This window comes from Pogoniulus pusillus, chromosome 25 (assembly GCF_015220805.1).
Source record: "Pogoniulus pusillus isolate bPogPus1 chromosome 25, bPogPus1.pri, whole genome shotgun sequence".
Taxonomy (NCBI): Eukaryota; Metazoa; Chordata; class Aves; order Piciformes; family Lybiidae; genus Pogoniulus; species Pogoniulus pusillus.
In genome coordinates, this window is record NC_087288.1 from 2,506,313 (window position 1) to 2,518,431 (window position 12,119).

Genomic DNA, 12,119 nt, shown 5'->3' on the forward strand with positions numbered 1-12,119 from the left:
TGCCCACCAAAGGTCTGAAGCACTGACAGCAAGAGCTGAGTCTCTTCGTGTAGCCCAGTGAAAAATGAGGTTACTTAGTAGGTTCTTCTCTAGTTCTCTGTAGCAAATTCATTTGTTGTGCCTAACACTGTATAGGAGAGCATTGTCAGAAGGTTGAGAGAGGTGAACCTGCCCATCTACTTGGCACTGGTGGAGCTGCATCTGGAGTGCTAAGTCTAGTTCATGGCTCCCCAGTACAAGAGAAGCGTAGACGTAGTGGAGCAGAGCAGATGAAGGACAATGAAGGCATTTAAGGGATTGGAGCATGTCTGATGAGGAACACCTGGGAGACTGAGAGAGTTCTCAACCACTGGAAGAGGCTGCCCAGGGAGGTGGCTGCATCCCCATCCCTGGAAGTGTTTCAAAGGTGCAGAGATGTGGCGCTGAGGGACACGGTTTAGCACCAGACTTGGTAGAGTTGGAGTGGTTGGAATCAATGATCTCAAAGGTCTTTTCCAACCAAAACAATGCTGTGATTCTGTGGAGCCATTTAGCCTGGAGAACAGAAGACTCAGAGAGATCTCAGTGTGAACAAATATTTGCTGGAAGGATGTAAGCAAGTTTGAGTCAGGCTCTTCTCAGTGGTGCCCAGTGACAGGACAAGAGGCAAGGGGCACAAACTAAAGCACAATGGAGCTCATCTGAACAGGAGGAAATAGAGAGTGACTGAGCACTGGCACAGATTGCCAGAGAGGCTGTGGAGTCTCCATGCTTGGCAATGCTTAAATGCCATCTGTATGCTGGCCTGGACAACCTGCTGCAGCTGACCCTGCTTGACCAGGGAGGATGGAATAGATGATCTCCAGAGCTCCCTTTCCAACTGAAATGATTCTGTGGTTCTGTGCTTTTCACTAACATAATAGCAGCTTGCTCCAAGTCCACACTTCCAGCTTCCATCGTGATTGTTTTAACCATTACTGTGCAAGAGCTTTGAGCTTTCCCTTTCCAACTCCATGCAGAATGCCCTCACAGTCTTTGCATTCAGTCTGTATTTCACACACAGCAGTAAGAATCTGTGCTCTTAACCCAGCACACAGCAATTAACACAGTAACACAGGACAGACACATATGTGGCTGTGTCAGTAATTAGTAAGCAGAGAGGTGAGTAGGGCAACTTAACCTCGTGTAATATCTCCTTCATAAAATTATCTTGGAGACAGTTGGGTCTTATGGGCTTAGACCCTTGTCATGGCTTAACCCCAGGCAGCAGCTAAGCAGCCTCACAGCCACTCACTCACTCCTTCCATGGTGGGACAGGGGAAAGAATCAGCAGAGCAAAAATGAGCCAACTTGTGGGTTGAGACAAAGGAAGTTTAACAGCTCAAGTGAAAGCTGCACACCCAAGTGAAGTGAAAGAAGGAATTCATTCACCTCTGCCCAGCAGCAGGCAGGTGTTCAGCCACCTCCAGGAAAGGAGGGCTTTGTCATGTGTGGCAGGGACTTGGGAAGACAAAACCCATCATTCTGAACATTCCCTGCTTCCTTCTTCTTCCCCCATGCTGAGTGCAACATCACATGGTACAGAATAACCCTTCAGTCAGTTGGGGACAGCTGTTCCAGCTGTGTCCCTTCTCAACTTCTTCACAGAATCATTATGGTTGGAAAAGACCTCTAAGATCATTGACACCATCTGCCAACCCAGCATCACTAAACCATGTCCCAAAGAGCTGTGTCAGTGTGTTTTTTGAACACCTCCACTGCTTCTCTGGGCAGCCTGTTCCAATGCCTGACCACTCTTGCAGGAAAGAAATATTTCCTAATATTCAGCACCAACTTCACCTGACACAACTTGAAACCACTTTCTATTTACCTGGGAAAGGAGACCAACACCCACCTCACTTCAACCTCCTTTCAGCAGGCCTCCTCTCAGTCTTCTCTTCTCCAGGCTAAAGAGGCCAAGCTCTTGTAAAAGAGATGCTCCAGTCTCATCATCATCATCTTTGCAGTCCTCTGTCAGATTATCTTCAGTAGTTCCTCATCTCTCTGTGACCAGGGAGCCCAGAACTGGACAATACTCCCGATGTGGCCTCAGCAAGGCAGAGTAGAGGATCAGAAGAACCTCCCTCAACCTGCTGGCCACACTCTTCTTAATGCACCCCAGGACAGCATTGGCCTTCTTGGCCACAAGGGCACATTTGCTGGAGGTGAAGTTGTCCACCAGGAGTGCCAGCTCCTTCTCTGCAGAGCTGCTTTCCAGCAGGCCAGCCCCTCACCTGCCCTGGTGCAGGGGATTGTTCCTCCTCAGGGGCAGGGCTCTACCCTTGTCCTTGTCACGTTTCAGTTGTTTCTGCTACTAAGCACACAGTGGTGCCTCACTTTCTTAGCATCTTATTCTTTCTAGGCTCTCTTCCTTCAGCTGTGAGGTGGTTGCCTGTTGGTAGGGAATGGCTAAATTCTTGATCATCAGCCTGTAACACGAAGGCTACCTTCCCTGCTGGCTACAGATGGCAGGAGGTGATTTGATTGATTTGTTAGTAGGTAGCTAGAAGGATTACATCTAGCAGGAACAAGGTGGCCCTAGGATAGGCCCTAGGACAAGTCAGCACACGAGCTAGAGGAGGGTCTGTGTCTTTAACTGAGTGTGACATTATGATATTTCCCAGCCCTTCGCAGTGCTTTGCTTATTAGCATCACTTTAATCTCTTCTGAGCCATCTGTCGGTCATTCAAGTTTCAGTTTCCTTCATGTGCTGGAAGAGTTGGGAGACCAAACTTTCTGAGCTGAACTTGGACATTGCTACTCAAAAGTTCTGTGGTCACAGCAGGGCTTATCATACTCTTCCCCCCCCCCCCCCCCCCCCCCATTTAAATTTGTGTTATCAGATTGCATCCTGCAGAAAATCTCTTGGGGGGACTACAAGCAGATGGCCACAGTAATTCCTCTCAAATTTGAAGGATCACGAAGGTTCATAGTCCTCAGAGTTTGTGTGAGAGGTATTAGTGTGGCTGGCTGAGAGCTGGTCCCTCTGCCTTCCAGACCTGGCAAGCTTGGCAGCAAGAAGTATTTATTGCACACTGCCAGCATAGATTTTTTCCCCCCCCTTTTGGTCCGTGCCCATCAGATGATCTCTCTAGAAACCAAAGCTGTTTCCATGCTGTGACCTCAGCAGAAGCAAGGCTGAGAGGTCTGAAGTGTCAGCATGTGTCAGGGGAACTTCACATTTTGTTTGCAAGTGCAATTTTCTCTCCATTTCAGCTTTGCATTTCTAAGTAGCCCGAAGGATTTCAGGCACTGATAGGCACACCTCTGAGCAAGGAGCATTTCAGAGCTATAGGCATGAGTTTCTGACCAGTGGATCACATGCAGACAATCTCCAGTATGAAAAGGGCTTGTCATGTTCATTGCCAGCTCCCCAAAATCAAATTGCTTAGAGCTGCTGGTAGGTCAGAAATCGATAGGGAGTGATCTTTTTCTAGGTGATCCTGCTCGAGCAAGGCTGTTTGACTATCGTCAGAGGTTGCTTCCAAACCCTAGGGTGATTCTGTGAAAGTCTCCTTGGCTGGAAATATGGCACGTTTCAGTGCCGGTAGCTCACAGCAGTGAGAAAAACGTGGCTGACAGATGATGGGTGGACTCGATGATCTAAAAGGTCCTTTCCAACCAAAACGATTCTACGATTCTAGGAGGAGAGTTAAGAGTACTGGCATCGGAGACCACGGCACGGGTGCCACTGCCTGGGTGTGACAGCGCATGAAGACCGCTTGAGGACCCCAAGGAAGGGATAGCGAAGCGGTGACAGCGCTGGCTCACGGCGACGGGGCTGCGACTGTACCTTGGAGCCTCAGGAGCTGGGGCTGACCCCCGAGAAAGCGGCGGCTGCGCTGGGGAACCCAGGGCTTCCCCGGCACCTCCGGCAAACCGCAGCCCTCCCGCCGCGGGCCCCTACCCAGGGCGCGACGGCCCCGAGCTGCGGTGCGCAAACCTCGAGGAGGAGGAGGAGGAGGAAGACGTGAGGAGGACAGCGGTGCGGGGGCCAACGCCGTGACCGCGGGACGGGCGAGGGGGCTGCTGCGAGGAGAGGCGCGGCCGGCCCGGGTCCCCGCCACCAGCAGCGGCACAGGGGCGGGCAGCGTTGGCAGTGTCGGACTCCGCCTCACCGGCACCGAACTCCCCCCCTCCCTCTCTCCCTGCCTCCCAGGCTGCTGGCAGCGCCGGGCTCGCAGCGGCGGAGCGTTTCGGCGGCAGCAGCACCCGCCCTTCCCGGCCAGCCCGCGGCGCGCACCGCCCCCCTCGGCTCCCTCACGCAGCCCGGCAGCGGCGATCGGCAGAGCCCTCCGCACCACGGCACCCCCGCCCCGCACGCCCACCGCCGGGAGGATGGGCAGCGGGCGGCGGCACGGCAGCCCCCGTGCTCCCTGAAGCCGAGGAAACAAAGGGAGCGAAGCGGCAGCGAGCAGCCGGGCCGGGGTGGATGCAAGCAACCATGAAAGGCTGGGTCTCCGCCTCCTCCTCCGCTGCTGCCAGAGAGCTGCCGGCTGCTGCTGCTGCTGCTGCTCGGAGGACTACACTGTAAAGGGGGCGGAGGAGAGGCCGGCTGGGTTTGCCGTGCGAAGGTAGAAGGTGTAAGGGAAAGGCGGAAGGAAAATGTCTTCTTCGGTGGGGCCCCGCGGCCCTCGCCCGCCCACGGTGCCCCCCCCAATGCAGGAGCTGCCCGACCTGAGCCACCTGACAGAGGAGGAGAGGAACATTATCATGGCAGTGATGGACCGGCAGAAAGAAGAGGAGGAGAAAGAAGAGGCCATGCTCAAGTAAGCAGACGCCAGTCATTCATTCATTCAGCCGCTCATTCATGCGCCCATCGCCGGCGGGGAGCAGCGGGTGCTGCCACAGCGGGAGCCGGCCGGTGCCCAGGGCCGCCCCGCAGGGACCCCTCGCCGGGGCTAGCGTTGCGGAGCCCCGGGCCCCCTCCGCTCCCGATCCAGAACTTCCTCCTCCTCGGCTGGCCTCCCCCAGCCCCGGGCAGCTCTTTCAGAGGCTGAACTGTTGTGGGGGAGCCCGGCACGGCAGGACGGAGCGGGACAGCCGGGGCCCTCCCCGCCCCGAGGGAGCCGGCGGCGCAGGGCGGGGGAAGGGGCGGGCGGAAACCCCGATATGGGGGTGAGGGGCGAGGTGGGATTCCTTTGGGGTCCCCAAAACCCCGCCTCTGCCAGGAGGGGCCGCTGGGTGGGGTTTCCCTGCGTGCTGGAGCCTCGGCGGCGGCCGCCCGTGCTGCCCCCGCCTGGCTCGGCCTCAGCTGCCGCCCGGCTGAGGCGGCTGCCCCGGGCTGAGGGGGGCTGTTCCTCTGCTCCTCTGCCGCCGCCCGGCTGAGGCGGCTGCTCCCCGGCTGAAGGCGGCAGCACCTGCGCGGCTGCCCCTCCGCCACCGCCCTGCCACCGCTCCGGCCTCCTGCCCGCCCCCTTCAGCCATCGTCTCCGGCGCGCCCGTCACCTGCTCCCGGGAGGGCAGCGGCCGGAGGCAGCCGGGAGAGAGGACAGCAGGGCGTTCGTAATTAGGCAATCATTGCGATTAGGCGCACCGCTCGCTGCGGAGAGGGGAGCGGGCGTGTGGCGGCGGGACGGAGCGGCAGCGGCCGGGCCATGTTTGGAAAGCAGGTCCTCGCAGCCTCCTCGGAGCCTCTTCTCGCTCCTCTGCCCCCCGCCCCTGTCCGTGCCAAGCCGCGCATGTGACCGCTCCGTCAACAGAAGGCTTCAAACGTAACGGTACCGAACTGCCTGCTGCGAGTGATGCGAATGAGCAGATTGAAGCCGTGGCCTGTGGAGGAGGATCAGGGCTCCTCCTCTGCTGGCTGCCCGTCGGGCCTCTGCGCTCCTGAGGGGAGAGCTGACTGCAACAGTGCAAAGCTCTGAGGTTACCCAGAGCCTCCCTACCCCGGGAGGTGCACCCTTGCCTCGTTGCCTTCTGCTTGCGTGCACCTGTGCTTGGAAGGGGCGCTGGGGAGGTGTGACGTGCTGAGGCGCTGCTGGAAATACCCACTCGAGCCACCTGGGTGCCGGCTCTTCCCCGTGGCTTTCTCTGGCCCATGGACAAACCAAACCCCCCAGCAGGCTCCCTGGCTTCATCCCCACGAAGCTGTTGACAGCGGCTCGGGAGATCGCTGTTGCTGCCCCTTCCCACCGCCTCCCCGGCTCTGCGTTCGTGCGGGGCTCGTTACACCGGCGGGTACCGAGGCCCAGCTGCTCGCCTTTCGTAGCGCCGAGGAGCTGGCCTTTGGATCTTGGGTCCAGGATGAAGAGTTCCCTTGGCTGGAGCTGTGCCTTGTGCTTGGGGTGTGGCTGGGCTCGGAGGTGCCGAAGGCAAGGCGTGTTTTGTGAGAATGCCTTGTTAGGCAGCGTGGTGAAACCTATATGGAGCATCCGTCCTCGGCTTCTGTTTATCAGAAGGCAGTGGAGTAAAGGAGCAGCTCAGAGATTCTAAACAATATTTATCCTTCTCCTGCTTGCTGTCCTTCCCTCTAAATACTCAGCTTTCACTCTGTGAGGAAGATGACTGCTGCCGTGGTGATGCGAGGCGATGCTGTAGCTCTTAACAGCAGGAATGAACTTTTGCTGGTAGGGGTGGCAATTTCTCAGCCCTATTCTTGGTAACATGGGGTAGGGAATACATTTTCCTCCTTCCCACCCCCTGCACTCCCTTTTGTTTTCGGGTTGGTGTTTTTTTCCCCTTCTCCTGTTTCTCTTCTATCCTTGCATTTCAAGCAAAGCCTGGATGGGCCATTTAGTGCCATGGTCTAGTTGATTGGATAGGGCTGAGTAATGGGTTGGACTGGATGAGCTTGGAGGTCTCTTCCAACCTGCTTGATTCTATATCTATTTCAGAACTCTGGACTGGGACTTCCTCTTCTGTGAGATTCTGGGAATCTGCAGCAGTTTTACTAAATGCATTTAGGAAACTTTAAATACAGTGTTTAGGGAAGGGGGGGAGGTAAAAAACTGTGCTTTGTGACTTCAACTTGAAACTGCTCTGTATTATCTTCTAAGGCTTGTGATACCCAGACTTAAAGGTTTATTTCCTGACAAAAGCTGCTTCATATCACAAGGACAACAGTCTAGGCTCACTGTTGGCCTGAGAAATTGTGATTTATTTATTTTTGTAGGTAGGTTTTACTCTTCCAGAGCCAGAAGTTGAGAGGATATGCACTGTGAAACTTACAAACCTGTGTACTGTCTTCAGCTGTGTTGTTGGCATCCAAAGATTAGGGTCACAGCAAACAATTTTCAGCTGGATTCTAGTTCGGCTCTTAGAGTAAGCTGCTAGATATTTTTTTTTTTGAGGGGGGGGAAGATCTTTTGCCATTTGTGTATGCTGAGCACTTGAATTCCTTTTTGGGACAGAAGTTAAGACATATTTTTCTTCTTCTGAGGTTGGATTTTGAGACAAAACAATTACTTCCATTATTGTGTGGAGGTTGGTTGCAAGTATACAGTGGTGTTATAGAGGTGACATGGCTGTATCTAGATGTTGCCACCATCCCTTCCTGCTGTCTTAAGCAGAAGGTGTTTTTTTTTTCCCTGTCTGTTAAAATATCTCAGCAAAATAGCCATCAGTTTTCTTCCAAAACCATCTGTCAGAGGAATTGTGACACTTGTGTGCAAATCATCGCATCACAGAATGGTAGGGGTTGGAAGGGACCTCCAGAGACTGTGGAGTCCAACCCCCTTGCCAAAGCAGGATCCCCTAGGGCAGACTACACAGGGAGTGAAGCCTCTGAATCATAGAATCAACCAAGTTGAAAGAGACCTCTAAGTTCATCCAGGCCAACCTATCCCCCAGCCCTGTCCAATCAACCAAACCATGGCACTAAGTGCCCCAGACAGGCTTTGCTTCAACACCTCCAGGGATGGCAACTCCACCACCTCCTGGGCAGCCCATTCCAATGCCAATCACTCTCTCTGGCAACAGCTTCCACCTAACATCCAGCCTAGACCTCTCCGTTCACAACTCACCTGGACATGTTCTTGTGTGGCCTTCTTCAGGTGAACCTGCCTTGGCAAAGAGGTTGGACTGGATGATCTCCAGAGGTTCATTCCAATCCTTCCATTCTGTGTTGCAAACTGGGCTGCTTCCAGCCCTGGCTGGGTGGGTGGCTGGATGCCTGCTGTCTCCTGAATCATCAGCACTAAAAAACGTGCAGCATTTCTCTCCCGTTTGGGTGTCCTGAGAGCAATAAAAGTTTTTAAAATAGGACTTGCAGTTTGCCTTTCCTGCATGCCTGATAGCAGAGAACTGCAGGAAGAATGATTGCTTGAACTGCTGTGCTCTTCTTGTGGTGATCACAGAACTGAGGCTCCCAGGGACTTGGAGGCGTTGCCGTGAGTAGACTATAAAGGGTTTCTGGAGAAGTGCAAGAGATTATGGTCAAGAGGCTGCCCTCTTCTCCTCTGGGTCTCTACCTCTCTGTGTTCCTGAGCCCTGTTCCTGACTGAGCTAAAAGCCTTCTTGTAAACCCTCTCTGCCAGTTCATGCTGACATCAGCACACAGTGCAGTGTGCCAGCCTGCGAGCAGGGCGCAGGACTGGGGACCACGCAGTGCTTTGGCTGCTTGCAGTGGAGGGTGGCAGAAATTGCGTGCCTTGGTTTGACACCACCTGCTCATCTCTTTCCAGCAACTTGTCCTGTCTGTCAATTTCCTGTCCCCCTGCCGAGTTTCATTCAGCCCTTTGGGGCTAAGGGAGATTGTCACACCCCTAGGATAAAGGTATGCAGCTGACAGTGACTGGCATGGCTTTGTTTTCCTGGCTGTGTCTGCTCAGTGGCAGAGAGGTTGTCCTCCCCTCATCCTTCCGATATCAGATTTCAAACTGCCGTGTGTGGTGTTTGTGGAAGTGAAACATTCTGAGGTCCTGTGACCTGTTGAACAGCTTGCAGCCGTGTGCTGAGGAGTTAGGGCTTTCTGAAGGTTCCAGTTTTTGCCTTTTTTTAACCAACAGGTGTTCTTTGGTGTGAGGAACCCTTTAATGTTAGCCAATTGCCATGAAATCGCCTTTATAGGCAAAGCTGTGGTTTGCATTTCTCCTGCAATAGGGGAAATGTCTCTAGGTACTCCTGAGAGCATATCCATGGTCTGTGTGCAGTAAAGCAGGGTCCTGCTCTGGTGCGTGGCACCGAGGGCTCAGATCCACATAAGCACTTTGATATTTACCTGGCACAGTGTAGAAGCTGTGGCACCTTGAGTGCAGTCTGCAGAATCTTTCTATAATGCTGCACAGAATCATAGAATGGTTTTGTGGGGCAGAGCCCCAAAGCTGCTGCAGGCAGTGGGACATCTCCTGTGAGCACAGGCTGAGGGAGCTGGGGCTTGGAGCTTGGAACAGAGGAGCCTGAGGGCTGCCCTCAGTGCTGTGATAAAGATGTGCAGGGCAGTGGCAGAAGGACAGAGCCAGGCTCTGCTCAGGCAAGGACCAGTAACAGGACAAGGGGTACTAGGGGCAAGCTGGAGCAGAAGAGGTTCCATGGGAACAGAAAGGAAAACGTTTTCACTGTGAGTGTGTCAGAGCCCTGGAGCAGGCTGCCCAGAGAGGCTGTGGTGTTTCCTTCTCTGGAGACATTCAAAACCTGCCTGGGTGCCTCCTCGTGTGCCCTACTCCAGGTGATCCTGCTCTGGCAGGGGGGTTTGACTGGATGATATTTTGAGGTCTGTGATGCTGAAAAGGTGGTGAGACACTGGAGCAAGAGAAGTTGTGGATGCCTCATTCCTAAAAGTGTTTTAAAACCAGGCTGGATGAGGCTTTGAGCAACCTGTTCTAGTGGGAGGTGTCCCTGCCCATGGCACTGGGGTAGGAACTGTGGATGATCTTTAAAGTCCCTTCCAACCCAAAGCATTCTATGGTTTTAGCAGAATCCAGATCCCTGGAATCAACAGCTGCTCACGTTTCAGGGCAGCCAAATCCCAAAGTCATTTGCAGTTGGTGAGAATTCTCTGTTCAGAGATTTCAGGATAACCCCTGTGTAATTTCCTCTGTGCACCTGGAAGCTTCCAGCCTGTCCTGCCAGCTGTGTAGCTCTGGAGCTGACCAGACTGGCCAGGAGGAACATGCTCTTCCCCAGCGTGCTGGAGACAGATTGCTTCCCTCTCCATTTCCAATGCTTGGACCACATCTAACCCTGTCAGGAGCTGTGCTCACAACACAGTGGCAGCTGCTGCCACCCTCATGGTGCATTGTACATATGGGCAAAGTATGGAAGTAGGATTCCAAGGCCTTCTAAATCCCCTGCTGATAACTGCCCTTCCAGAAACAGCAGGGAAGGGAGAGGTAGGATCATTCCTCATCCCCTCAACAAAAACTGGGCCACTTGGCAGACATAAAAACAAAAGTCAAGGGGCCATCATGAGGAAGTCAGTATTTAGCCTATCTTTAGGATACAAGATCAAAAGTCTGAGAAGACAAAGGAGGAACTGAGAGTTTTGGGAACTGGTTGTGCATTTGGCACTGCAGAATTAAAGGCTGAAATAGATAAACAATAGCAAGACTCCCTCCTGAGTCAGACTCCCTCTGGCTTGTTCTTTATGTGGTCCCATGGATCACACTTTCTGTGCAGTGGAGCAGGAGAAATGGAGGGTACCCTCACCTCTGCTGCTTGAAAACCTTTGTTTCTTCCTGTGCACTTAGAGAGGTTTGTAACCATCATGGTTCAAGCTCTGTTGTGGAGCAGAGGACAAGGTGCAGGCTGCTTACCTGTGTGCATGGTTAAGTCTCTTCGAGTCTTAGACTTAACTGATACAGTAAAATATTGTGCCATGATTATGGTGTTGCCTGCTTTTGGGCTCTAGGCAGCAGAATGTGTGCCCAGGTGGGCAGCAGAGCCAATGGCATCCTGGCCTGGCTCAGGAGCAGTGTGGTCAGTAGGACAAGAGAGGTTCTTCTTCCCCTGTACTCAGCACTGCTCAGTCCACCCCTTGAGTGCTGTGTCCAGTTCTGGGCTCCTCAACTCAAGAGAGATGTTGAGGTGCTGGAAGGTGTTTGGAGAAGGGCAGCAAGGCTGGGGAGGGGCCTGGAGCACAGCCCTGTGAGGAGAGGCTGAGGGAGCTGGGGGGGTGCAGCCTGCAGCAGAGGAGGCTCAGGGCAGAGCTCATTGCTGCCTGCAGCTGCCTGCAGGGAGGCTGTAGCCAGGTGGGGTTGGGCTCTGCTGCCAGGCAACCAGCACCAGAAGAAGGGGACACAGTCTCAAGCTGTGCCAGGGGAGGTCTAGGCTGGATGTTGTTAGGAAATTGTTGTCAGAGAGAGTGATTGGCATTGGAATGGGCTGCCCAGGGAGGTGGTGGAGTCTGTGTGGCTGGAGGTGTTGCAGCCAAGCCTGGCTGGGGCACTTAGTGCCATGGTCTGGTTGGTTGGGCAGGGCTGGCTGCTAGGTTGGACTGGCTGAGCTTGGAGCTCTCTTCCAATCTGGTTGATTCTATGAAAATATCAGTCAGAGTTATGTTATGTTTGGTTCTCCCAGCAAACAAGCAAAGGACTCCACTCTGTGTGCTTGAAGGATTACTTGGGCAAGACAATTTGCAGAGGGCACTGGGCAGCCTCATCATTCTTTGTACTTGGAACCAGAGTAATCATCCTCCAAATGTGACTGCATATCAGATTCTTGTGTCCAGAGAGAGCTTTAAGGAAGAAAGCCACATTCCAAATATATTTCCTGGCACTGTTACAGAGGCAAAGAAAGCTGGTTGCAATTTGCAGAGTAATGACACAGACAAACCCATTCATGCAGTTGCCACTCCAGAGGCATGAGGAGACACTGCATGAGGAGCAGCAGTTTCCAGGCAGTTCTAGATTGAATTGGAACAGCTGTTTTGACCCCTAGTCTGAATTTGTTCATATCAGAACCACCACAGTTAGGAAATACCTCTAAGATCATCAACTCCAACCATTATCTTTGAGGGCCTCTACTATACCATATCCTTGAGCACTGTATCTAGACAGAACCATGGAATCAGTCAGGGTGGGAAGGGACCACAAGGATCAGCCAGTTCCACCCCACCTGCCATGGGCAGGGACACCTCACACTGGATCAGCCTGTCCAGAGCCTCATCCAGCCTGGCCTTAAACACCTCTGGGGATGAGGCTTCCAACACCTCCTTGGGCAAC

General features: G+C 53.7%; 1 protein-coding gene across 31 annotated transcripts in view; it reads left to right on the top strand.

The window, feature by feature from the left end:
* Positions 1-4,248: 4,248 nt before the first annotated feature.
* Positions 4,249-12,119, top strand: part of RIMS1 (regulating synaptic membrane exocytosis 1) — a 260,406-nt gene continuing 252,535 nt past the window's right edge. For 6 of the 31 annotated variants that reach the window (XM_064164207.1, XM_064164182.1, XM_064164187.1 and 3 more), the window contains exon 1: positions 4,281-4,787. In XM_064164207.1, the coding sequence (XP_064020277.1) occupies positions 4,624-4,787 (164 nt within the window). In that variant the 5' untranslated portion in view covers positions 4,281-4,623. Of the gene's footprint in view, positions 4,788-12,119 lie in introns of all 31 variants that reach the window. The other 25 variants (XM_064164169.1, XM_064164170.1, XM_064164172.1 and 22 more) reach the window with 9 other exon arrangements.